Source organism: Schistocerca cancellata, chromosome 5, assembly GCF_023864275.1.
Source record: "Schistocerca cancellata isolate TAMUIC-IGC-003103 chromosome 5, iqSchCanc2.1, whole genome shotgun sequence".
NCBI lineage: Eukaryota > Metazoa > Arthropoda > Insecta > Orthoptera > Acrididae > Schistocerca > Schistocerca cancellata.
In genome coordinates this window covers 626,286,651-626,314,053 of record NC_064630.1, presented here as the reverse complement: position 1 = coordinate 626,314,053, position 27,403 = coordinate 626,286,651, and the positions used below count along the sequence as shown (strand labels likewise).

The 27,403-nt window shown below is 45.2% G+C and overlaps 1 protein-coding gene across 1 annotated transcript in view; it reads right to left on the bottom strand.

Moving 5' to 3' along the window:
• LOC126188875 (ras-related and estrogen-regulated growth inhibitor) overlaps positions 1-27,403 on the bottom strand; it is a 381,204-nt gene that overhangs the window by 201,155 nt on the left and 152,646 nt on the right. The window contains exon 2 of the mRNA XM_049930539.1: positions 4,402-4,546. Coding sequence (XP_049786496.1) covers positions 4,402-4,498 — 97 coding nt within the window. The 5' untranslated portion in view covers positions 4,499-4,546. The remainder of the gene's footprint in view (positions 1-4,401; positions 4,547-27,403) is intronic.

Sequence of the window (27,403 nt, the reverse complement as noted above, 5' to 3'; positions counted from 1 at the left end):
CGTCAGTGCAAGAGGACGTGCTACGGCGTATTAGAGGTACCGGTGTGTACAGCAGTCTGGACCACCACCTCTGAACGTCTCGTTTTTTGACGGTACAACATGCAATGCGTGGTTTTTATGAGCAATAAAATGGCCGGAAATGATGTTTATGTTGATCTCTATTCCAATTTTCTGTACAGGTTCCGGAACTCTCGGAACCGCAGTGATGCAAAACCTTTTTTGGTGTGTGTATAATAGAGAAACGTTGTTAGCAAACAAGGAAGTTGTATTTGTGACTTGTCGCCATTTATTAGAATACTGCTAAAGATTCTGAATTCGCAACAACAATAAACAAGAGAAACTAGAGGAGATGGAGAGAGGGAGAGGAGAAGATGGACAGAGAAAGGGGAGGGGAGGAGACGGACAGAGAGAGGGGGCAGCGGAAGATGGAGAGAGAGAGAGAGAGAGAGAGAGAGAGAGAGATAAGAAAAGACAGCCAGGAATGGAAGGAGGTGATGGACAAAGAGAGCGGCAAGGCGGTGGACATGAAAAAAGAGAAGGGGAGGAGAAAATGGACACAGAAAGGAAAGAAGAAGGAGATCAGGATGTATATCCAGCTTTTATACATATCAGAAACGTGTGCTTTTTTTCTTTCTTTTCCATTCTAGCAGACTGAGTCACAGCAAAGCGTGGCTAGGAACAGCTAGTATATGACTGTATATTGCTGAGTACTATCCAAACTGTAATGGTGACACACTATGGATTCCCAGTAGGATGTAAGAAAGGCCTGAAAACCTAATCTTGTCAAGTGACATAAATGCATAAGCAAATAAAAATAAATTTTGTACAGCGGATGTTTCTTGGGGCAGGATGGGAGTGCTAGACCATTAAGTTCAAAGTCGCTGTAGAAGACAAAGATAATGTCACTCACAGACATCATGCAAGTCAAAAAGGAAGGCCAAATGTTTTAGTGTTCTAACAAGACGGCTCTTGCAGACAGTGTTAGAGAGGAGACGTGTCGTGCAGGCGTCTCCACGAACGGTGAGCCTCAGCTTGCGACGCAGCAGCAAACCACTCTCACTATGCAAGCAGACTCTCCGTGCGTAGCAAAACCCTGGCGCAGTTGTTCCAGTGATTTCTCCCATGCTCCACTGATTTCTGCATGCTCTTCTCATCACAGCTTGTACACTGAAAGTTATTAAAAATGTAAGCAGTTTTTACCTCTGTTCCTGTTTATTTTGCGTGACCAGCGTAAATAACAAATTCTGCATTGCTATCCCCGCCAGTTTTGCAGCTGTGGAATCGACAGACGGGCAGAGTATTGCTGTCCAACCCTACAAGTAGGATCGGAACTAGAGTTTCTATTTCGATTAATGTGCGCGGTTTCAGGAATCGTTGAATAACATTAATTTGGTGATCATATTTCAGTTAATCGTACAATCAGAGTCAGTAGAAGTAATGAGTCATGCACAATTAATTAATTTCACGCGCAGACCGACAGAGTGGGACTGCCACATACGCTCTTTGTAGCTAATAAACTCTCTACTCTGTGATGCTACCTAGTGGAACCATTCCTAATGTATTTTGCTAACTAATGATGAGTAATGATTTCGTGACCACCGGAGATCATCTCTTAGTACAGGCGCAACGAAATCCACAGCAAATGTCGCCCCATTCTCGGATTTAGGGAAAATCTGCTCATACCTCTAAAAATACCTGTAAAGTGAGTCACTCACCTAACGTATTTCGAAAACGTCACCACATGCTCGCCCGCATCTCAATGACGGCAACAGCCTCTCGTCCTACATTTAAAGCACAGTTTCTATTTAAAATTCGGATAATCACATCCCTAAAGTACCGGGTGATCAAAAAGTCAGTATAAATTTGAAAACTTAATAAACCAGGGAATAATGTAGATAGAGAGGTAAAAATTGACACACATGCTTGGAATAACATGGGGTTTTATTAGAACCACCCCACATTGCTAGACGCATGAAAGATCTCTTGCGCGCGTCGTTTGGTGATGATCGTGTGCTCAGCCGCCACTTTCGTCATGCTTGGCCTCCCAGGTCCCCGGACCTCAGTCCGTGCGATTATTGGCTTTGGGGTTACCTGAAGTCGCAAGTGTATCGTGATCGACCGTCATCTCTAGGGATGCTGAAAGAGAACATCCGACACCAATGCCTCACCATAACTCCGGACATGCTTTACAGTGCTGTTCACAACATTCTTCCTCGACTACAGCTATTGTTGAGGAATGATGGTGGACATATTGAGCATTTCCTGTAAAGAACATCATCTTCGCTTTGTCTTACTTTGTTATGCTAATTATTGCTATTCTGATCAGATGAAGCGCCATCTGTCGGACAGTTTTTGAAATTTGTATTTTTTTGGTTCTAATAAAACCCCATGTCATTCCAAGCATGTGTGTCAATTTGTACCTCTCTATCTACATTATTCCGTGATTTATTCAGTTTTCAAATTTATACTGACTTTTTGATCACCCGGTATATCTCCATCGTCTTGGAAATAATTTGTTACAACGATGCTGAGCTCCGCGAGAACATTTATGCGCTAGTGTGAATTATATGATGTTAAAAAACAAAAAACCCGCCTCGATTGCGAAAAAAGCACCTAGTGTTAAGTGTTAACCCAGGTTTCGGCGGAGATAACTACACCTTCTTCACAACAACAATAAAACCCGCAAGTGCCTAAGAAGACCTTTGTCAATGATTAAAAGAATATCATAGCTATACATTTATAAACGAAGAAGAAAAGGAAAACACAAACAGTACATATATACAAAGTCAAAACCACTACTTAACTTAATGGTGTACGCTCTAGCTCACACCGGCCTATGTTCGATGAGCCATGACCCGCCATAAACTGCAGCTACAAACGGTCGCTTACTTACAAGCCTCCCGCTATGTATGCACATGCGCAAGACAAGGGAAGTTACTTGAATGCGCATGCGCATACGAATACGAGAAAGTTTTACATGGGTTGGGGGTAAATAGCCCATATATTCCCAACCGTGGATCAACGTATATCAAAAAATGAAATGGATAGAACAAGAGACGAGCTAAATAGGAGATGAAGCCTAAATATAACCGCACACGATTGCTTATGCTAGTAAAGAAACTTATATATAAAGCTACCTATGACAACAGGAGGAACTCTTAAAAACTATACCTAAAGCCAGTAGTTAGCCTGGGGGGGGGGGGGGGGGGGCTGAAGGGACGTAATCTAAAGACGTCGTGGTAATAAAGATATAGGAAAAAAAGTGAGATGTTCAACGGGCTAAGACACCACACTTGCTAGGTGGTAGCCTTTAAATCGGCCGCGGTCCTGTAGTATACGTCGGACCCGCGTGTCGCCACTGTCGGTGATTGCAGACCGAGCGCCGCCACACGGCAGGTCTGGTTTAGGCTCCCTAGCACTCGCCCCAGTTGTACAGCCGACTTTGCTAGCGATGATTCACTGTCTACATACGCTCTCATTTGCAGAGACGACAGTTTAGTATACCTTTCAGCTACGTCATTTGCTACGACCTAGCAAGGCGCCATATTCAGTTACTATGTATCCTGAACAGATAATATTGTGACTCATGTACCGTCAAGAGCGACGTTCATCATTAATGGATTAAAGTTAAGTATCAAACTAATTACGTCCGCTTTCTGAATTCTAATTCCTTGTCATGTTCCAGACCTCACGTCAGTATAGTTCTTCCCTCCTCATGCCAGTCTACATGAGCTAAAAGGCGTGCATTTCGGCCTCCTCTAGTAACACGGTGTTGGCTCTTCGGCCCACACAACAGAATATATGGACTATTTAGCCCCAACCCATGTAAAACTTTCTCGTATTTGCATGCGCATGCGCATTCAAGTAACTTTCCTTGCCTTGCGCATGTGCATACATAACGGGTCAGGGTTGTAAGAGAGCGACCGTTTGCAGCTGCAGTTTATGGCGGGTCATGGCCCATCGAAGATAGGCCGGTGTGAAGTGAAGCGTACACCTTTAAGTTAAGTAGTGGTTTTGACTTTGTACATATGTACTGTTCGTGTTTTCCTTTTCTTTTTCATTTACAAATGTATAGCTATGGTGTTCTTTTAATCATTGACAAAAGTCTTCTTAGGCACTTGCGAGTTTTATTGTTGTTCTGAAGAAGGTGTAGTTATCTCCGCCGAAACCTGGGTTAACACTTAACACTAGGTGCTTTTTTCGCAATCGAGGCGTGTTTTTAGTTTTTTAATATATTAACCAACGACTGCTGACGCGCTGCGATGTTGAAGGTTCTTAAATATATGATGCCCTACCACGAGATATGCTGAAGCCTTAGTCACCAGGTCATCTGAATCGACCTGCTGGAGAGGGGGAGGGGGAGTGGGGGGGGGGGAGAGGACGCGGCTTCTGTGTACTCACCGCTCTTGCCGACGGCGGCCGCCCCTAGCACGGCGATCTTGACCTCGCACAGCGACGACTTCTTGCGGCGGATGCCGCGGATCGCGTTCGAGTTCATGGCGGCTGCGGCAGCTGCTGCTGCGGCACGGGGCGCCGCGCCGCGACTCTGCAACAAACGCTCTGCCTTCAGCGGCCACCACTTCTGTCGTCGCATCCACTACTAACCGCCGCTATGCGTTCCGCGGCCGAGGAGGCACAACATTCATCTACAATATTGGCCATTAAAATTGCTACACCAAGAAGAAATGCACATGGTAAACGGGTATTCATTGGACGAATATAGTATACTAGAACTGACATGTGATTACATTTTCACGCAATTTGGGTGCATAGATCCTCAGAAATCAGTACTCAGAACAACCACCTCTGGCCGTAATAGCGGCCTTGATACGCCTGGGCATTGAGTCAAACAGAGTTTGGATGGCGTGTACAGGTACAGCTGCCCATGCAGCTTCAACACGTTACCACAGTTCATCATGAGTAGTGACTGGCCTATTGTGACGAGCCAGTTGCTCGGCCACCATTGACCAGACGTTTCAAATTGGTAAGAGATCTGGAGAATGTGCTGGGCAGGGCAGCAGTCGAACATTTTCTGTATCCAGAAAGGCCCATACAGGACCTGCAACATGCTTGTCTGCACTACCCTGCTGAAATGCAGGGTTTCGCAGGGATCAAATGAAAGGTAGAGCCACGGATCGTAACACATCTGAAATGTAACGTCCACTGTTCAAAGTGCCGTCAATGCGAAGAAGAGGTGACCGAGACGTGAAAACAATGGCACCCCATACCATCACGCCGGGTGATACGCCAGTATGGCGATGACGAATATACGCTTACAATGTGCGTTCACCGTGATGTCGCCAAACACGGATGCGGCCATCATGACGCTGTAAAGAGAACCAGGATTCATCCGAAAAAATGACGTTTTGCCATTCGTGCACTCAGGTTCGTCGTTGAGTACATCGTCGCAGGCGCTCCTGTCTGTGATGCAGCGTCAAGGGTAACCGCAGCCATGGTCTCCGAGCTGATAGTGCATGCTGCTGCAAACGTCATCGAACTGTTCGTGCAGATGGTTGTTGTCTTGCAAACGTACCCATCTGTTGACTGAGGGATCGAGATGTGGCTGCACGGTCCGTTACAGCCATGCGGATAAGATGCCTGTCATCTCGACTGCTAGTGATACGAGGCCGTTGGGATCCAGCACGGCCTTCGGTATTATCCTCCTGAACTCACCGATTCTATATTCTGCTAACAGTCATTGGATCTTGACCAACGCGAGCAGCAATGTCAAGATACGATAAACCGCAATCGCGATGGGCTACAATCCGACCTTTGTCAAAGTCGGAAACGTGATGGTAGGCATCACAGCAACGTTTCACCAGGCAACGCCGGTCAACTGCTGTTTGTGTATGAGAAATCGGTTGGAAACTTTCTCATGTCAGCACGTTGTAGGTGTCGCGACCGGTCCCAACCTTGTGTGAATGCTCTGAAACGCTAATCTTTTGCATATCACAGCTTCTTCTTCCTGTCGGTTAAATTTCGCGTCTTTACCACGTCATCTTCGTGGTGTAGCAATTTTAATGGCCAGTAGTGTAATTTATCTCGACTGTATTACCAAACGTAACATACCATCTTACGCATCCAACATTATATAGTACTACACAAAAAGTTATCGACCATGGATGCAAGTGGGCATCGACTGGAATAAATGGGGAGAAAGGTGAAATTTGTGTCGAACCGGGATCCGAACCCGGGTCTCCTGGTTACTGGGCCGAGGCTCTAAGCCACACGGACACGGTGATCAGAGCATCTGCCTAGTAAGCAGGAGGCACCAAAAGCAAATAAACATGACAACTCTCGCCTGATCAGCTTGACATCTGATACATCTTCCACTGGCTTGCAAATCTCGGGGATGAAAGTAGCTTTCGCAACAAATTCCATCTAAATGCCATGTTGTTGTTTTTGTTGTTGTTGTGGTCTTCAGTCCTGAGACTGGTTTGATGCAGCTCTCCATGCTACTCCATCCTGTGCAAGCTTCTTCATCTCCCAGTACCTACTGCAGCCTACATCCTTCTGAATCTGTTTAATGTATTCATCTCTTGGTCTCCCTCTACGATTTTTATCCTCCACGCTGCCCCCCAATACTAAATTGGTCCTACCAACCGATCCCTTCTTCTAGTCAAGTTGTGCCACAATCTCCTCTTCCACAATTCTATTCAATACTCGACGGTGCATCACAGACATGAGTGCCTGCGATGGTGTACTTAACGACGAACCTGGGTGCACGAATGGCGAAACGTCATTTTTTCGGATGAATCCTGGTTCTCTTTACAGCATCATGATGGTCGCATCCGTGTTTGGCGACATCGCGGTGAACGCACATTGGAAGCGTGTATTCGTCATCAACACACTGGCGTATCACCCGGCGTGGTGGTATGGGGTGCCATTGTTTTCACGTCTCGGTCACCTCTTCTTCGCAGTGACGGCACTTTGAACAGTGGACGTTACATTTCAGATGTGTTACGACGCGTGACTCTACCCTCCATTCGATCCTTGTGAAACCCTACATTTCAGCAGGATAATGCACGACCGCATATTGCAGGTCCTGTACGGGCCTTTCTGGATACAGAAAATGTTCGACTGCTGCCCTGGCTAGCACATTCTCCAGATCTCTCACCATTGAAAACGTCTGGTCAATGGTGGCCGAGCAACTGGCTCGTCACAATACGCCAGTCACTACTCTTGATGAACTGTGGTATCGTGTTGAAGCTGCATGGGCAGCTGTACCTGTGCACGCCATCCAAGCTCTGTTTGACTCAATGCCCAGGAGTATCAAGGCCGCTATTACGGCCAGAGGTGTTTGTTCTGGGTACTGATTTCTCAGGATCTATGCACCCAAATTGCGTGAAAATGTAATCACGTTTAAGTTCTAGTTTAATAAATTTGTCCAATGAATACCCGTTTATCAACTGCATTTCTTGTTGGTGTAGCCTTTTTAATGGCCAGTAGTGTATCTTTTTAGCCATTAATAAGCACGACCCGCAGAAGCAAGAAAAAGAGAGCAGAGGATTTATTAAATGACGATCAATTTAGTTTCCGGAATACGAAAGGCACTATATAGTCAACTCTGACGTAGCGTTTGATTATGGACGGAACACTAAAAAAAAAAATCAGGACGCTTTCGTATGATACGTCGACGTACGTATAAAAAAAGCATTCATCAACGTAAATTAGTGAAAGATGTTGGAAATTCTCAGAACAAGGGCAGTAAGCTATGGCGAAAGACGTGTAGTATATAATATGTAAAATAAACAAGGAGGGAAAACAAGACTGGAATATTAAGAGAGAAACGGTCGGATTAAAAGGATCGTAAGGAAGGGTTGCAGCATTTCTCCCAAAGTGTTCAACCTGCAGCTTAAGTAATCAATGACCGAAACAAAAGAAAAGTTACGGTGTGGCGCTGAAGTTATGGGTAGAAGGATATCAAAAATTATTCCTCAGTGAAAGCTATGGAGAGTTACGGAACCTCTTAATTGAACAGTTCAATGAGCGCAGATTATGAACTGTGAATCAACTGAAGAAAAATTAAAGAAACTAGAAGTATCAGAAATGTGATTAACAATAAACTTAACATCAAATTTGGGGTCAATGTAAAAGTCGAATAGAAATAAATCTGTTACCTTCGAAGCAAAATAAGGCACGATGAACGAAGCAAGAAGGATACACGAAGCACATTATCACTTTGATAGGGAGCGTTCCATATTAAAAGAAGTCTATTTGGTATAATATAGAGGCCTTATTTTGAGGTAGAAATACCTAGGAATGTACGTCTGGAGCACAGTCTCATAAGGAAGTGAATTATGGGCTACGGGAAAATCAGTGATGAAGGGAATGGACCTGTCGGAGATGTGCTGTTTCAAAAGGATGTTGAAAATTAATTTGGCTGGTAAGATAAGAAATGTAGAGATTCTCCGTAGAACTGACGAGGAAAGTTGTAGGTTGAAAACATCGATAAGAAGTAGGGACGGGATGACAGGAAGGGAGTTAACATATCAAGAAATAGTACTAGTGCGAATTGTAAAGGGTAAAATCTGTAGGAGAAAATAGAGATTGAATAGCTCTGACAAATAATTTAGACTGCCGTGTGTATGTGCTAATATGTGATGAAAATATTTCCGCATGTGATGAAGTCGTGGCGGAACACGTTACATCTGTTAGGACGCTGATGATTGATCCGAAAAGAAAAGGCATTACGTTTCTCGTCGATACGTCTCGCGAGGGCCGCCACAATGCTACTCACGATTTTTGGTCAGACGAGAGGAGGATGATCAACAGCAGCAGAAAATGGTCTAAAGCCGACAAATGTGACAATTACCTCACAATCAGCTTAAAAGCTCATGTATCCTTGTTGTTGACATGAATAATACACATAAGAAGAAAAATTGAGGATCTGTTACACTGTGAACAGTTTAGCGTTAGAAAAGGTAAAGGCACCAGAGAGGCACTTTTGGCGTTGCGGTTGAAATCAGGAGCAAGTCTGAAGAAAAATCGGTACGTAAACGTTCATAGGAGTTTTCGACTGGAAAATGCATTTTATAATGTGAAATGGTGCGAGATGTTCGAAATCTTGAGAAAAATAGATGTAAGCTATAGGAAAATAGGGTAATATACAACATGTACAAGTACCAAGAGGCAACGATAAGAGTGGAAGACCAAGAACGAAATGCATTTATTAAAAAGAGGTTAAGACAGGGATGTAATCTTTAGCTCCTACTCTTCAATGAATAAGTCAAAGGAAAAGTGGCAGAAATAAAAGAAAGGGTCAAGAGTGGGATTAAAATTCAAGGTGAAAGGATATACAGTAAATATGTTACGATTTAATAGGTATGGGAAGGGCGGGGGGGGGGGGGGGGGAGGCTGGCAAAACTTGTAGGTGACATTGTAGCGGCTGGTGGTGGGATCACTCATGGAAAAATTCCTGTAGTAGTTGGTGTTAGAGCTGCACCTTTTTTAGATTGAAGTCAGCTGATCGGTATGCCTGCTTAAAGGAAGTCCCTTTAATTAACGGCTCATCTTCAGAGGACATCATGTTTCAAAGTAGAGAAGTAATTGGCATATTTCATCAAAATATAAGATGTATTAGAGATACAATTAGTGAACTGTTTATAGATGTTGACTCTGAAATTATTGGTATGTCGAAGCACCACTTAAATAATTTGATAATTCAGAGGCTTCCTTTACCAGGATACAGATTAGCTGGTTGTTATTCAAGGAGTTCCTTCCGGGGTGGTGGATTGGCTATATACGTACAAAACAGTATTCCATTTGAGTCGATAGACGTATCACGGCACTGAACTGAACAGATATCTAAATGTTGTGCAGGGGCAGTTGAATTTAGTGAAACTGAACTTCTAATTGTTGTTATTTATAGGTCCCCTAACTCTGACTTCAGAGCATTTCTGCTCAAGCTAGAGAGGGTTCTTGATTCACTTTGTAGGAAGTACTAGAAATTAGTTATATGGTGACTTCAATATAAATTTTGTATATGATGGTGCAAGAAGAAGGATGTTGGTAGATCTCCTAAACTCATATGATCTGAGGCAGACTGTATTTTCTCCAAGTAGGGTGCAGGGGAACAGTAGCACAACCATAGACAACATTTTTAGCCGGCCGGAGTGGCCGTGCGGTTCTGGGCGCTACAGTCTGGAACCGAGCGACCGCTACGGTCGCAGGTTCGAATCCTGCCTCGGGCATGGATGTGTGTGATGTCCTTAGGTTAGTTAGGTTTAATTAGTTCTAAGTTCTAAGCGACTAATGACCTCAGAGCCGGCCGCGGTTGCCGTGCGGTTCTGGCGCTGCAGTCCGGAACCGCGGGACTGCTACGGTCGCAGGTTCGAATCCTGCCTCGGGCATGGGTGTGTGTGATGTCCTCAGGTTAGTTAGGTTTAAGTAGTTCTAAGTTCTAGGGGACTTATGACCTCAGATGTTGAGTCCCATAGTGCTCAGAGCCATTTTTTTAATGACCTCAGAAGTTGAGTCGCATAGTGCTCAGAGCCATTTTAACAACATTTTTATTCATTCTTTATTAGTAGATGGGGATTCTGTTAGTAAAAGTGTGAATGGCCTTTCAGACCATGATGCACAATTTTAACGCTAAAAGGCTTTTTTACTCAAAGAAGTGTCACACATAATTACAAACTATTGTCAAGGAACAAGAGTGGCAGGATGTTCATAGTGCCGATAACATAGATGATAAGTGTAATGATTTCCTCAATACATTTATCATGCTCTTTGAGAGTTGCTTTCCATTACAACGTTCTAAATGGGGTACTAGCAATAATAGGAAGTCCGGGTGGCTGACTAGTGGGATAAGGATATCATGTAGAACAAAGCGGGAATTATATAAAAATGTTAGAAGTAGTCACAATCAAGCTACAGTATCCCATTACAAATAGTACTGTAAGGTGCTTGACAACGTTATTAGGAAGACAAAGAGCATGTGGTATGCAAATAGAATAGCTAATTCAATTGCATTGGGCAGTTGTATCCCACAAAACTGGCGAAACAGAACGCGTCATCGCATTTGCCTCCAAAACTTCGAACAGTGCTCAGATTAATCATAGTCAGCTGCAGAAGGAAGGCCTCGTTATAATATACGGTGTCAACAAATCTCATAATTACCTATATGGCAAAAAAATTTTCCTGTTCACGGACCATAAGCCTTTGACTCCATTGTTTCATCCGTAGAAACAAGTTTCCGCCGCACAGCGCAGAAGCTTCAAAGTTGGTCGCTATTACTTTCAAATTACGAGTATGAAGTACTGTATCGCCCGACGGCGTAACACCAAACCTGACACATTGTCTCGTTTACCTGTCGGCGCAGATGCAGGATTCGATGCACCGGAAGCTCCTTGTTTACATATTGATTCGTCTGACTCGCAGGCACTGGATTCTGCTCCTACTGATTCACGGCGGATCGCACGAGCCACGGAGCATGGCCAATCACTAAGATTGCTAAAAAGTTACATTCGCTAAGGCTGGCCGCGACCTTAGGACGTATTCCCGACCGCTTTGTGCGAAGATACTTTATGCATCGCAACAGTTTATCTCTTCTGAAAGATGTGGAGGGTTGACCCCGCCTCGTTGCAAGAGCAGGTGTTAAGCCTTCTACATAGAGGTCGTTGGGGAGCAGTTCGCACTAAGCAGCTGGGGAGCCAACATTATACGTGGCTTGGTTTAGATAAACAAATAGAACAGGTGATGTGACAGCAAAACGTCACGCATGGGCGGACAATCGGGCCAGGAACTTTTCTGTTGCCACGTTCTGATTTCTGATTCTCCATGGCAACGCCTCCATACAGACTTCGCTTGCCCATTGCAGAGAACACGTTGGTCGACTATCGTCGATGCCTAAAGCAAATACCCCTTTGTCGTCTCATTGCATTCGACGAATGCCGCCAGTACTATCAAGGCTCTCGCTTCTGTATTTCTCTCGAAGGCTTGTCACAGACAATTGTTTCTGACAATGGAGCTCCTTTCTCTTCCAAAGAATTTGCACAATTTCACAAAGGGTATGGAATACAGCGTATCAGGATAGCACCATTTCTCGCCACAGTCTAACGGTGAGGCAGGACATTTCATTTGAACATTCAGGACCCATATTTCAAAACTTCGAACATCACATTCACATGAAGATGCATTCCTTATATTTGTGAGCTCATGTTGTACTTTTCCTTCTCGTGAATTTCGCCGGCAGAACGTTCGCACGGGAGACGCCATTGGACCTTGCTTCATTTGCTTCGTCCTCACTCCTCTGCTCCAGCTTCAGACTTCGCCACGAAGATTCACCCGAACGCCACTCAATACTGAATATGTAAGAAGCAACATTTATGGCACTCTGGCGTTGTTCTCAGATTTGCCGGCAGAGCGCAGTACATTATTCGCGGCAGAGCAGGCACGCATTAGTGCCATCGACATCAGCTACGGCTCCGTGGGTTCAGTGATCCTACAGTAAATGAGAGTATTTCAGATTACTTGACTGCACGACGTCCAGCCGCCGTGACGCAACCACTTCCGTCCGCTACAACGCAACTTCCTTCGTAGCTTACCGAGCTGGTGCCTCCACTCGCGGCCTCTCACCGACCTAAGTCTCCTCCGGGCCACCCTCGACGCCGTTGCCGCCAACGCCGCAGTTCGTCTCTCCCATTGACATCGACGCCGTCACCGTCGGCTAGTCGCCGGCACCTTCTGCAGCACCCTCCAGGCTCCTACCTGTGCCGTCTGACGCGTCCTGGGACAGTTTCCCTGGCGATCGCAAGACGCAGTGTTAGGACGCAGGTTGATCTGCTCTGCCCCCAGCCAAAGCAACCAACCTCATATCTCTCTCCAAGGCACAGGCCTGCCCCAGTACCTTCCAGGTTGGGCGGGGAGGGGTGCGGTATCGGCCGCTTCCAGTCGGCCGCACTTGCAAGTACGCGCGCCGCCGCATTACCACAGCCACCACCGCAGCACGAGGGCGCTACCACGAACGATTACGGCGCTGCTAATGAGGTGCAAGAATCCTGTCTGTGGAGCTCCAGCGGCGGATTTACTTAAGATCGAACATTTGTGCACTGATCCCATTTTCTGTGTTTTCCAGTTGAAGAACATCTACACACTTTCATAGCGGCCAGGGTTCGACATCTTCTGATAGATATTGCACTGGAGAGTGACAGATTTATGAATCTTTTGAATCTGTACATATTTCTACACTACTGGCCACTAAAATTGCGACACCACGAAGATGACGTGCTACAGACGCGAAATTTAACCGACAGGAAGGAGATGCAGTGATATGCAAATGATTAGCTATTCAGAGCATTCACACAACGTTGGCGCCGGTGGCGACACCTACAATGTGCTGACATGAGGAAAGTTTCCAACCGATTTCTCATACACAAACAGCGGTTGACCGGCGTTGCCTGGTGAAACGTTGTTGTGATACCTCGTGTAAGGAGGAGAAATGCGTACCATCACGTTTCCGACTTTGATAAAGGTCGGATTGTAGCCTATCGCGATTGCGGTTTATCGTATCACAACATTGCTGCTCGCGTTCGTCGAGATCCAATGACTGTTAGAAGAATATGGAATCGGTGGGTTCAGGAGGGTAATACGGAACGCCGTGCTGGATCCGAACGGCCTCGTATCACTAGCACTCGAGATGACAGGCATCTTATCCGCATGGCTGTAACGAATCGTGCAGCCACGTCTCGATCCCTGAGACAACAGATGGGGGCGTTTGCAAGACAACAACTGTGTGCACGAGCAGTTAGACGACGTTTGCAGCAGCATGGACTATCAGCTTGGAGACCATGGCTGCGGTTATCCTTGACGCTGCATCACAGATAGGAGCGCCTGCGATGGTGTAATCAACGACGAACCTGGGTGCACGAATGGCAAAACGTCATTTTTTCGGATGAATCCTGGTTCTCTTTACAGCGTCATGATGGTCGCATCCGTGTTTGGCGACATCGCGGTGAACGCACATTGGAAGCGTGATGGTATGGGGTGCCATTGGTTACACGTCTCGGTCACCTCTTGTTCGCATTGACGGCACTTTGAACAGCGGACGTTACATTTCAGATGTGTTACGACCCGTGGCTATACCCTTCATTCGATCCCTGCGAAACCCTGTATTTCAGCAGGATAATGCACCACCGGATGTTGCAGTTACTGTACGGGCCTTTCTGGATACAGAAAATGTTCGACTGCTGCCCCGGCCAGCACATTCTCCACATCTTTTATCAATTGAAAACGTCTGGTCAATGGTGGCCGAGCAACTGGCTCGTCACAATACGCCAGTCACTACTCTAGAATGAACTGTGGTATCGTGTTGAGGCTGCATGGGCAGATGTACCTGTACACGCCATCCAAGCTCTGTTTGACTCAATGCCCAGGCATATCAAGGCCGTTGTTACGGCCAGAGGTGGATGTCCTGGGTACTGATTTCTCAGAATCTATGCACCCCAATTGCGTGAAAATGTAATCACATGTCAGTTCTAGTATAATATATTTGTCCAATGAATACCCGTTTATCATCTGCATTTCTTGTTGGTGTAGTAATTTTAATGGCCAGTAGTGTACATTCAAAGTTACTGTTAGTGACTGACATTTCAATACAGCAACGAAGTTGTGTATTATTTTTACCATTTGATATTAGTTGTAGAATAAATTAATATCTGAATTTTCTGTTCATGAGCGGCGTTTGTTCCTCTCTCCTTTGTTCACGAAAGAACCACTTACGGTACAGAGGAAGATATAACAATGTAACAGTGGGCTGTGCTGGCTTTCACAGAAACTGCAGTCTTGTGACTTCTATTAGGACTACTTATCCTTTAGAAAGCCATCACGGAAATAGTATGGCTATTTGTAACTCTCCATCGTCATACACTGTTTTCCTCGAATTCAACAGTTTCTCTCACAGTCTTTGTGGATGGTAAACAGAAACTGCGTGTCTGATAGCAGTCTGAAGTTGATAGCTTTAAACCTTAGTGACGTAATCGATACTTCCTGTCGACAGACAATTCCGTCGGGGAAAAAATTCCACTGGCATCTCGTGCTCACGTGATGGTGTCCCCGCCATTTTTATACGATTGGCGCCACAAGGCCATCAGGCTAATAAAACGCGCCTGAAAACAAATATGGCGCGTCGTGTTTGTTTGGCGTGTGTCGATTGCAGCGGCCGGTGTTGACGCTTCTCAAGATAGGCGGCGGCGGTCACAGCGCGCGTCGCCCACGCGGCCGGATGCCGCCCCACGCTCGCCGTGGCCGGCGGTCCGCAGCCGAGAGGCGGCGAGGGCGGCATCTGTAGCTCGGGCAGCAAACCTCAACAGCAAGAAGGAGTTGTGCGACATAAACGGAAGTTGATAGGTGTGTTTCTACGTCTGAAAAATAGCGTCTACTAAAACTACGCGTCAGTCACACAAGAGCGTCACTATGAGCATGCAATACAGAGTTGCTTTAAATACACGGTGTAACGGTCGTGAGGGCTAGTCAGCTTGGAGATTGTACATGGTGAGTTGATGTTAGTCGAGAACACTGTTATATCCTAGCCAGTAATGCCAACCGAGCCCGCTGCCAAAAGGTTGGCAGCATCAAAGTCCGGACGCCGTCCGCATAAGTAGCGCCAGCGATACAGGAAATCGCCGCAAGTCTGCGCGCGCCACCGCTGGCTTCTGGCTTCTTAAGCGCTGGAGTCGCGAGCGCTAGGACAGTTCTGTATTCGCCGCTCAGTTGTATACTCGCCACCGATTTGTGTACTTGCTAGTCAGTTGTGTGTTCATCGCAGCAGAGTTGTTGTTTGTCGTCAGCCGACGCTGACCTAGCCGCTCCGACTCGAACTAGACAGATTTCTGTAGACACGGAGTTCACTACTGTGTTTCTGTATCTTCGTTAATAAAGATAAGTACCGACTTTTATTTAATCAGAGTGTTTGGGTTTTCATCTTTCTGTTCACTGTTCCAGCGGACCGGTCGGCCCGCTATTAAAAGTGTGGCGGTGACTTCGTAAGCCGTTTCTACAGCGAAGTGTTTGTCGCTACGAACGCCGCCACAAAAAACACCTTTAAGGCGACAATGGCTCCATTACCAACACCTCACTGGTTTGAATGATTAGGGCAAAGAGAAGGTGGATTTTCCTCCTGAGATACTGCAGAAAGACTTGGAAGGAATGTAGCCACTGGATATAATTGCTGACGGCGGTGGTCACGGAAATATGCGGTGGCGAGAAGATTTGGCTCCGGTGTGGCACTGTGACTATCGTGTTCGGCGTATGGTTCAAATGGCTGTGAGCACTATGGGACTTAACATATGAGGTCATGAGTCCCCTAGACCTAGAACTGCTTAAACCTAACTAACCTAATGACATCACACAAATCCATGCCCGAGGCAGGATTCGAACCGGCGACCGTAGCGGCAGCGGGGTTCCAGACTGAAGCGCCTAGAACCGCTCGGCCACAGCGTCCGGCTCGACTTATGGCCCTGGCTCTAGCTGCAGCAGCTATATGAGCAGCAGTTGGCTCCACAGTAACACAGCGGACTATAAGTCGGTTATTTTAAGGACAGCTCCGAGCCAGACGCCCTCTAGCGTGCATTCCACTGATCCCAAACCACCACCATTTGGACTTCACTGATGCCAAGAGAGCTCATTGGACGGCAAGGTGGAAGTTTGTTGTGTTTTCTGCTAAAAGTTGGTTCTGCCTCGGTGCCAGTGATGGCCTTTGTTGGTTAAAAGGAGGGCCTGCAACCAACCCGTCTGCGTGCTAAACACACTTGACCTACACCTGCAGTCTGGAGTGTGATTTCATATGACAGCAGGTAGACTCTCTTGGTTATCCCACGCACTCTGCAAATTTGTTAGTCAGTCTGGTGATTCGACCTGTCGTGCAGCCATTCCTGAACAGCATTGCAGGCGCTGCTTTCCAGCAGAATTACGCTCACCCACATACCGCTGTTGTATCCCAACATCCTCTACCGAGTGCCGACATGTTGCCTTGGCCTGCTCGATCACCAGTACCGTCTCAAATCGAGCACATATGGGACATCATCTGACAACTCCAGCGTCATCCAAAAACAACATTAACCGCCCCTGTATTGAACGACCAAATTCAACAGGCATGGAACTCTGTCCCCCGAAGTGACTTCCCGCACCTGCACAATGCATGCACTTTTGCTTACTTGCATTCAACATTCTGACGGTTACACCAAGTATTAATGTACCAGCATTTCACATTTACGGTGGCTTATCTTGTGCCTACGTTAACCTTTGGTCTTGCAATGTTAATCACTTACATGTGTTAAATATTCTGAACGTGGCTGCACTGCAGCAACGGTTGTAGAACTGACGGAAAATAGCACGAAACCAAAACATAAGTAATGTACAGTTATGAAATTTCAGGAATCAATTTGTCTAGGTAACACATATAATAGCAGGAATAAAGGACAGTCAGCTAATTGCAAGAAATGGTGGTTTACAAGTAATCTTGACCACGGTTTCAACGGATCTAAAGACCTGCATACAATCCGACGACTTATAATGAAAACGCCATGGCCCAATATTACGTGTCTAGCAGAAGCTACTCTCTACAAAAAGTGTAGCATTATCACAAACAAAATGGTATACATCAACATAGTGCAAGTAGTACTTACAACTTCACATTAGCAATTCACTCACTAAAAGCTGTCTCCACATGACACTTGTTGGCAACGGTCTGTAGGTCCATATATAAAAATTAAGGTGCCTAGAAATGATAGTGTGTCGGCATGTAGCTACTAACATGGTCTGTTATTCTAAGTGATTGATTTTACTGATGTGACAAGCCCTTGATTCTAGGGGTCTTAGTTTTTATTTATGGACATAAAGACAGTTGCCGACAAATGTCATGTGGAGACAGTTTGTACTGGGTGAGTTACTAATGTGAAGTTGTCTGTCCTTCTGGAGGAGACGGGTTTAGATCCACTGAAAATGTGGTCAAGGCTATTTGAAAACCACAATTTTTTGCAACTGGTTGGCTTTCCTTTATTCCTGCTGTTCTGAAACCGTTGCTGCAGTGCAGCCATGTTCAGAACATCGAAGTTCCTGCCTGCCAAGGTATCTAAGGCTGTTTACAACTATATGGACAGTAAAAACAAATATGGACATTGACTTTAATAAAGTGTGTTTGAAGTTGGACATAATGCCTGATTATGTAAAATAGCTCATAAACGCGAAGTAGTGTAACAAAGAACCTTCCATCAAAAAGAAACTAGTGCAGCAAGTCATTTCTGGTAGGACAATACAACTGCATAAAAAGAGAGAGGATATAAATGGTGAAGCCTATTGTTTGCATTTTGTTTTAAATAAACCTTTTGATTAACTTTTTAATTTTCAAATCGATTGCATCTCGAATAGTACGGAGTGACAATTATTGAACTATATGAAATAAAACCGTCATAACTTCTTAACGGTTTGCGCTAGGACGTTCAAACTGCACGGTTCGCCGCGGGCATGATGGGATTTAGTATGGTTTGGTTTAGCGACGAAGTTCACTTTCATTTTGATGGGTTAGTCAACAAGCAAAATTGGCGGATTTGGGGGACTGAGAATCCGCATTGTGGGATCGAGAACTCTCTTCACCCTCAACGGGTGGCTATGTGGTGTGCAATGATCAGTCAGGGAGTAATTGATGGCATGGTGACTACCGAACGGTATGTGAAGGTTTTGGAAGATGAGAGGATGATTTCTGTCAATTGTTCCCTTATGCTCTCCCTGAAACTCTGTAAAACCTCTGGTTTAGTCAGTTTATCCAGGTCCCATCTCCTTAAATTCCCAACTTTTTGCAGTTTCTTCAGTTTTAATCTACAGTTCATAACCAATAGATTGTGGTCAGAGTCCACATCTGCCCCTGGAAATGTCTTACAATTTAAAACCTGGTTCCTAAATCTCTGTCTTACAATTATATAATCTATCTGAATACTTTTAGTATCTCCAGGGTTCTTCCATGTATACAGCCTTCTTTCATGATTCTTGAACCAAGTGTTAGCTATGATTAAGTTATGCTCTGTGCAAAATTCTTCCATGCGGCTTCCTCTTTCATTTCTTAGCCCCAATCCATATTCACCTACTAGGTTTCCTTCTCTTCCTTTTCCTACTGTCAAATTCCAGTCACCCATGACTATTAATTTTTCGTCTCCCTTCACTACTTGAATAATTTCTTTTATCTCATCATACATTTCATCCATTTCTTCATCATATGCAGAGCTAGTTGACATATAAACTTGTACTACTGTAGTAGGCGTGGGGTTCGTGTCTATCGTGGTCACAATAATGCGTTCACTATGCTGTTTGTAGTAGCTACCTCGCACTCCTATTTTTTTATTCATTATTAAACCTACTCCTGCATTACCCCTATTTGATTTTGTATTTATAATCCTGTATTCACCTGACCAAAAGTCTTGTTCCTCCTGCCACCGAACTTCGCTAATTCCCACTATATCTAACTTTAACCTATCCATTTCCCTTTTTAAATTTTCTAACCTACCTGCCCGATTAAGGGATCTGACATTCCACGCTCCGATCCGTGTAACGCCAGTTTTCTTTCTCCTGATAACGACGTCCTCTTGAGTAGTCCCCGCCCGGAGATCCGATTGGAGGACTAGTTTACCTCCGGAATATTTTACCCAAGAGGACGCCATCATCATTTAATCATACAGTAAAGCTGCATGCCCTCGGGAAAAATTACGGCTGTAGTTTCCCCTTGCTTTCAGCCGTTCGCAGTACCAGCGCAGCAAGGCCGTTTTGGTTAGTGTTACAAGGCCAGATCAGTCAGTCATCCAGATTGTTGCCGCTGCTTCAGGAACCACACGTTTGTCTGGCCTCTCAACAGATACCCCTCCGTTGTGGTTGCACCTACGGTACGGCTATCTGTGTCGTTGAGGCACGCAAGCCTCCCCACCAACGGCAATGTTCATGGTTCATGGGGGGGGGGGGGGGGGGGGATGACGTATTATCTTTCACTATTTATAATAGTCTGACGCTGGAGTAACTTCTCAGTTCCGCGAGTGCAGAAGTCTCATGGTTCACATGGTTCTGAGGCGAAGAACTAGTCGAGCCATGTTCGGAGCTTATTTTCATCCGGAAAGGAAGTTCTTTGAAGGTTTTCTGGTAGAGAGCAGAAAATTTGAAAATCTAAGGGAGCATGGGTCAGGTAAATGAGGTGGGTGTGGAATGACTTTCCAGCCCGACTCCTGTTTAGTGCTTTTCGTCAGTGTAGCAGAAAGCGGCCCGGGGGGGGGGGGGGGGGGGGGGTAGCGGTATCGTAGCATCACTTCACGCAGTCTTCTTGTTCTGCAAGACATCCCAGTTGTTGACAATAAATGTCAGCGGTAACGGTTACACCTCGGGGAAGAAATCTGTAGTACACCACGCCATAGTTGTTCCACTAGATGCATGACATTATTTTTTGTAAATGCGCCAGGTAAATTCTGATAGGTATGTAAACGAAACACGGCACGCTTTATTCAGATAACTAACAGCTAACGGGAAGTCCTAAGTCCTACGGTCTTTTTATGCAGGACATTGATAGAACTCGCCTCGACGGTGCGTCTATGACAGTATTATGAGGTGTTTCGATGATGGAAACTATCCTACCTGAATTATTACAGATTTCTTTCAGGCAATTTTCAGCAGTCGATATATGTTTTGAAAAACTACCGGTTTCGGACGTAAACCATCATCTGGTACGAAAAGCACTTAAAACATTTCCTTTGACGTGAATATTGAAACACAAAACATTGAATATTTTAAGTCACATCAAGTATGTAATGAATAAGTCATTCATAGCATTTACAAGGATCAGTCGTTCTATTCATATGAATAGAACGATTCCAGCACTTGCAACTGCTATGAATGAATTCTTTATTACGTGCTTCGAGTGAATTAAAATATTCAACGCTTTGTGTTTCAATATTCATGACAAATGAAACGTTTTAAGTGATCTTCGTACCAGATGAAGGCTTATGGCCGAAACCGGTAGTACTAATGAAATACAGTTAATTCACTTAAGTGTCATGAGTTTTTTTGAACTATCTGAATTAGTCACTAATCATGTATGCCCCCGGTATCTGAGTGGTCAGCGCTACGGTCAGAGAGGCGGTGGCCCTCTGTAATTAAAAAAAAAAAAACTGAACAAAGGAATCTACGATCATCTTGAACGGATGGCATGTGACTCCCACCCAGACCAAACGCAAAAAAAAGCGCGTCAGAATGTCGATCCTAATGGTCCGGGTTCGATTCCCGGCTTGGCGGGATATTTTCTCCGCTCAGGGACTGGATGTTGTGTTGTCTTCATCATCATTATTTCATCCCCATCGACGCGCAAGTCGCCGAAGTGGCGTCAAATCGAAAGACTTGCACCCGGCGAATGGTCTACCCGACGGGAGGCCCTAGTCACACGACATTCCCAGTCACTAATCATACTCTCGTAACTTTTTAAGATATCTACGTCCACGTACAGATCTGTGATCAGAGGCTGCGGACACGCCAATGTAAAGTGCTAAATGGGGTAATGATATTCTGAGCTCCCCAGCAATGCTCCTAACTCGCCTCCCCCCCCTCCTCCTCCTCCTCCTCCTCCTCCTCCTCCTCCTCGTCGGCTAAAACCGATACGCCACCGGGCAGTGACCAAGGAACGTGGCAGAGCGCGCGTAGCGTCTGCCCTCCAGCGCTGGATTCCGAGCGACGATGGACACAACACGCGTCATACACCAGACATTCTGTGTATCCCAGGCGAAATACGTACTTGTATGATATTATGTCTAAAATGTTCTCGACCTTCTGACAGCAATGGGCTTAAGACCATTCGTTTATGTGACATCGCTGAAAATCAAGCATCATTTGTTTGTTTAAATTTCATGGTAATTGGAAATTATGCAAAGATCAGTAATACAGAATACACCTAATATCGCAGATCCTCAATTTTTCGTCTCAGAAATTTTAATATAAGATTCTTATATTTCTTACTTCGATGTGTATCTTACACGTGGATCATCGATGTGTAGCAATGAGCATGCGAGATTACAAGTACCGTATTCAATACTTCTTGCCCTCTTCACATTGAGAAAGTGAATGAATAGTGTGTCCATGAGAGTCATGGTTCTGGTAAATGCGTTTATTATTTTCACACATTTTTAAACGACATTTTATGTGGTGACGACGGCTAGGCAGGAATCATATTAACCATGCACGATATAACACTCAAAGATATCTACTGTTATTGCACATGAAAATTTCGACGTGCAGACTTTAAAGGAAACAAGGGAAACATATTAACAAGAGGTAGGTTTCTTCTCAGTTCCACCTTTCCTGGAAAATAATAAATGCCACACTCTGCTCAGCCCAACGCATATTAGAGCATCGCACTAGATAACAACAGGATGTATTCAAATCCAGCTTCTTTCGAAGGCGAGGTCTTGCTTTAATCCTGCCCCACATTGCAGTGTATGGAGGTTGCTTTGTGTCGTTGGCCTCCTCTGTTCCTACTAGTTGCAAAAAAAAAAAAAAAAAAAAAAAAAAAAAACGCTCAACGAAAGAACACAGAGATATTTTCGCCCCAGAACACTAGTTGCACAATATCCTGTCGTGTCCTGACATAGGTGGGAGAGGGAAAAAAAGGGGTTACTGGTAGGTCTGCGCTACCGAGCTGTACGGAGCAGAAGGGAGAAGGACAATTCACACTGAAGGCATTTGAGCCGGCCGGGGTGGCCGAGCGGTTCTAGGCGCTACAGTCTGGAACCGCGCGACCGCTACGGCCGCAGGTTCGAATCCTGCCTCGGGCATGGATGTGTGTGATGTCCTTAGGTTAGTTAGGTTTAAGTAGTTCTAAGTTCTAGGGGACTGATGACCTTAGAAGTTAAGTCCCATAGTGCTCAGAGCCATTTGAACCATTTTTTGAAGGCATTTGATTGTTTTCTTCTATATGAGCCAACACTGGAACATGCATTTACTAGAAATGCAGGCGGTGCGACTCGATAGGGAACTCGTTAAGGCGGACTCTGGGACAAACAGGGTTTTGAAATAGTTGTTTATTTCAGACAGGACTGACTAATACAGTGGAGGCTAGTTATAGGGTTAGGAAAAGCATGAATAATACTGTTACAAGAGAAGCCAGTGCAGCGGTTCCAGGAGTGGATGCTAACCGCACTAGCAAACACTAGCAGCATCTTAAGGCAACAAGTTAGTTGCAAAACAAAACATACTGAATGTGAAACTGTTCACCGAGGCACTCCAAATGAGAGGGCAGACTTACGCGGAGCTGGACCGAGGCTGGAGTCGACGGGCGTGGATTCGGCGCCCAGATCGTCTGACTGAGAACTCCGCCAAAATGCAGACTGTAGGGGTTTTAAAGAGTCGCGTGGGGACACTGTTTTTCCCATTTAAGGCCACCCAGCCAATTCCACAGGTCTCTTGCAGGCGCCTGCCAATCACGGTTTAGTTAGGTCCCCTCTACTGCTCCTAAGGCCGAGATGTTAATGCAGTTGCACTACCTAAGACCGTATTTGGTATCAACATTGTTCAGCTGAAAGCTAAACGTAACTGCTCTGCCAAATAAGGCTTGCAACATTATTGTTATACGTCATTTAGCTCCGTCCCTCGGGCTCCTCGGAGTAGGGACTGCTAGGTCAACAGTTTTTTGCGTTTTCGCTCTCTTTCCAACCCTTGTGATACAACTGACTTTGATGTTCTAATGGCTGGTATTAAGCTGGCTTTATACGCTAGTACGTGCCTGTTGATTACAAAGTTCTACGGTGGCAACCTACCACAGCGTCTAGACGACATATGAAGTTACATGTTAATTCCTTGAAGAGTAACTAGCGCCCTGGGACCGCGTCTGGGGGCGTCTGCATTTTCGCAAGGCTCTCGCCTTACTGTTTACTTCATGTATCAATATCTCTCCTACTTTCGTCTGCCCTCAGCATCGTCTCTGCTTCCGAATCTTGGAGTACCTGTCCTCCTTTCTCACAGCTTCAAAATAAAACTACAGTAGCAAGGAATAATCCACGTATTACATTCCGTCAACCAACAAAACAATTCCAGAAATAAGCGAATTCTTCGTTACAGCACAGCACCTGTAATGCCGTGCCCGTTGGCTAGGCAGGCTGCTGACAAGGGAACATCCCCATCACACCCCCCCTCAGATTTAGTTATAAGTTGGCACAGTGGATAGGCCTTGAAAAACTGAACACAGATCGATCGAGAAAACAGGAAGAAGTTGTGTGGAACTATGAAAAAATAAGCAAAATATACAAACTGGGTCGTCCATGCGTAAGATAGGCAATATTAAGGGCAATGTGAGGCGAGGAGCTCCGTGGTCCACAGTCTGGCATTAGCTGCCGCAGCGGTCGCACGCTCCTCAAGTTTTCTCCGTGAACGTTCAGTGTTTACGCCAGTGTTTTCGTGTTTTGTGCTCGTTTATTGACGTTTTGCACGTGAATTCAGCGTTATCAATTGAGCATCTGGTCTTCTTTCGTGTCATCTTTCTACGAAGTGCCGTTGGGATTTCGGCGTTGTCCGAGATTTCTTCGCTGCAGAACACCATGGCAAACTCCGCGAGAAAAAACACCATGATTTTCACCTTCGACAAGTACACCCGTCGAGTACAGCCCTCTGCACTTGAAATACAAGACTGGATTACCAAAGTAATTGGCCTTCATTCTGAATCTGTTCATACCATGCAGCTGGACTCTGATGAATACTGCATTTTTGTAAAGTTTAACGATTCCGCGAGTGTAGACCGCTTTCTGGCAAAATTTGGTTATGAAACAGAATTTATACACCGTGATGGCACTAAAAGTACTGTCAAACTCCGGAATTCCGAGTCTGTAATTAGGAATGTTAGGGTTTTGAATATTCCCATAGAAGTAGACAATTCGAAAATTAAAGATGTCCTTTCAAAGTATGGGGTTGTCAGGCAAGTAGTCAACGAAAGGTGGGCTTCGCATTTCAAGCTGCAGTGCTTTAACGGTATTCGCTCCGTGGAGATGGAAGTGAAAGCAAACATTCCCTCCCACATCTTTGTTGACGGTCACAAGGCGCCTGTTATGTACTCAGGGCAAACCCCTACATGTCATGTATTGAACGAGTCTGGTCACCTCCGTCAGGACTGCCCTCGCCGTGTATTTGTGCTAACAAATAACCTTACGCAACGCCGGAAATTGACACTCAACGATTTGTTGCCAGCCAGTAATACAACAGAGCCGGCGGCGGTCGTGGATCCTGTTACTACCTCTGAAAATGTTGCACTTAATGTTAATGACTTTCCGTCTTTAAAACCTGCATTAACTGCTGAAATTCCGTCCCGTGACAGCGAGATTCCCACAAAAAAGCGTCCTCTAGAGGACACTGAAAGAAATGTTGATGAGGACTCTTCCTGTGAAACACCCGTTGCCAGGAGGCCGAAGCCCAGTCCTGAAGATCTGTTGGAAGTGGAAAAAGGAGATGGAATGAAGGTCGATGTGGCTCCCACTTCCGCACAAGGACTTACACCGCCACGAACAGATGGTGACGCAGCGGGTAGTGATTTTTCACGGAAATGTGACCCTGAGCCTGAGGTCACGGCTGAAATAACCGCATCAAGTGCACAACCCATACAGTGCGAACCGTACGAGGAAGTACCAGGTAAAGAACCTGCTGACTCCGAAGCGCAACGCCGCGCCGAAGGAGGAAATACACAAGCATCACCGCCTCGCCAGCAAAACAACACAACAGACACCACGCCGGAACCAAACATTGACGACTCGCAAGCCACGGCCGTTGCCCCATTCAGCCACCGCCGGCGGCTGCGACAGACACCGGGTCTTGCTGTCACGCGTCGTCAAGCGAAAGTCACACCAGAAAAGAAAGACATCAAGAAAAAGAATATTAAATATGACGTCATCAGGGCCAACACTGACGAGGAGAAAGAGAATGGCCACAGTGATTTATAGCAATGCATTGTCAGGATTTCAGGATACTTTTCTTCTCAAGCTATTTGTTTAAAAGCAGTGCAAATTTTTCTAGGCAGTTAGTACATGTAATGGGCACACAGCTTGTAAAGATCGTGCCTTGTAGGGAAGCACGTTTGCTGCTATAATCATACCGAACCTCATCCTAAATAGCTTCTTCCGGTATGTCTGTGCTGCAAGCTTATAGCATTACTACTATTAACATTAATAAAATAGTCACCCTTGAAATTGGCAGCACTAAAAGAATTCTTGTACCAGTCCGGAACAGATATCGCGTTGCTACAAGAAGTTGCGATAACGGAATTTCGGATCCCAGGCTTTTTTGAAATTGTTAATGTTTCTACGGAAGCCAATATCGGTACAGCCATTCTTATAAGGGAAGGCATTCCGGTGACTGAAATCGAACGACTAGAATCAGGAAGAGCCATAGGCATAAAAATTTTCGATGTGACAGTGATTAACCTTTACGCCCCATCAGGAACTTCCCACAAATTGGATCGTGCGAAGTTTTTTCAAGATGAACTGATTTATTTATTGAGGAAAAATCCGTCTTCTCTTATAGTAGGTGGAGATTTTAACTGTGTTTTAAACCAGAAAGATCAACAACCCAACTTCAACTACTCGCCACAGTTAAAAAAGTTAGTAAGTGATCTACACCTTAAGGATGTGTGGGAACTTCAGCACCCGACGTCAGTCGGGTTCACGTATATAACCAGCCACTCCCGCAGCAGACTAGATAGAATTTACGTGTCACCAAATTTGCAAAATTATTTATTAAACGTTGAGACTATTCCAGTGTATTTTAGCGATCACAGTACACTTTTAACTTGCTTTAATCTAAGTGTACAGCCAACCCGTCGATTCAGAGGCCAATGGAACTTAAATATCTCTGTTTTAACTGACGAAGAACTGGAACAGGAAATAAGGTTTGCGTGGACTATGTGCCTCCGCACAGTAGACAAGCACCCAACAGTCATTGACTGGTGGACAAGGAGGGCTAAACCAAGGCTGCGGAAAGTTGTCATGCAGTATAGTGCAGCGAGGCACAGGGAGTTGAGGAATACAATGGAGTTTTATTATAAAGTTTTAAGAGACTTATATCAACAGGCCCATGATGACGTACTTCGTCTAAATGATATCAAAAAAATAAAAGCCAAGTTATTAAGCATTAAACGGCAACAGATGGAGGGACTCAAAATTAAATCGAAAGCCACATCAGTCGTAGCAGATGAAACAGCTTCTCTGTATCACTTGGTGCGGCATGCTAAAAACAGACGTCTAACTTTAATTGATAAAGTCCAGACGCATACTGGTACGAGGCTCACATGCCAGAAACAAATACTGGACGAAGTCCACAGGTACTACGTAACCTTATATGCCCCTACCACAGTGGAAGATACAGCTCTCGAGGACTTTCTCACTATTTTAGGTCCACAATTGTCGGGAAC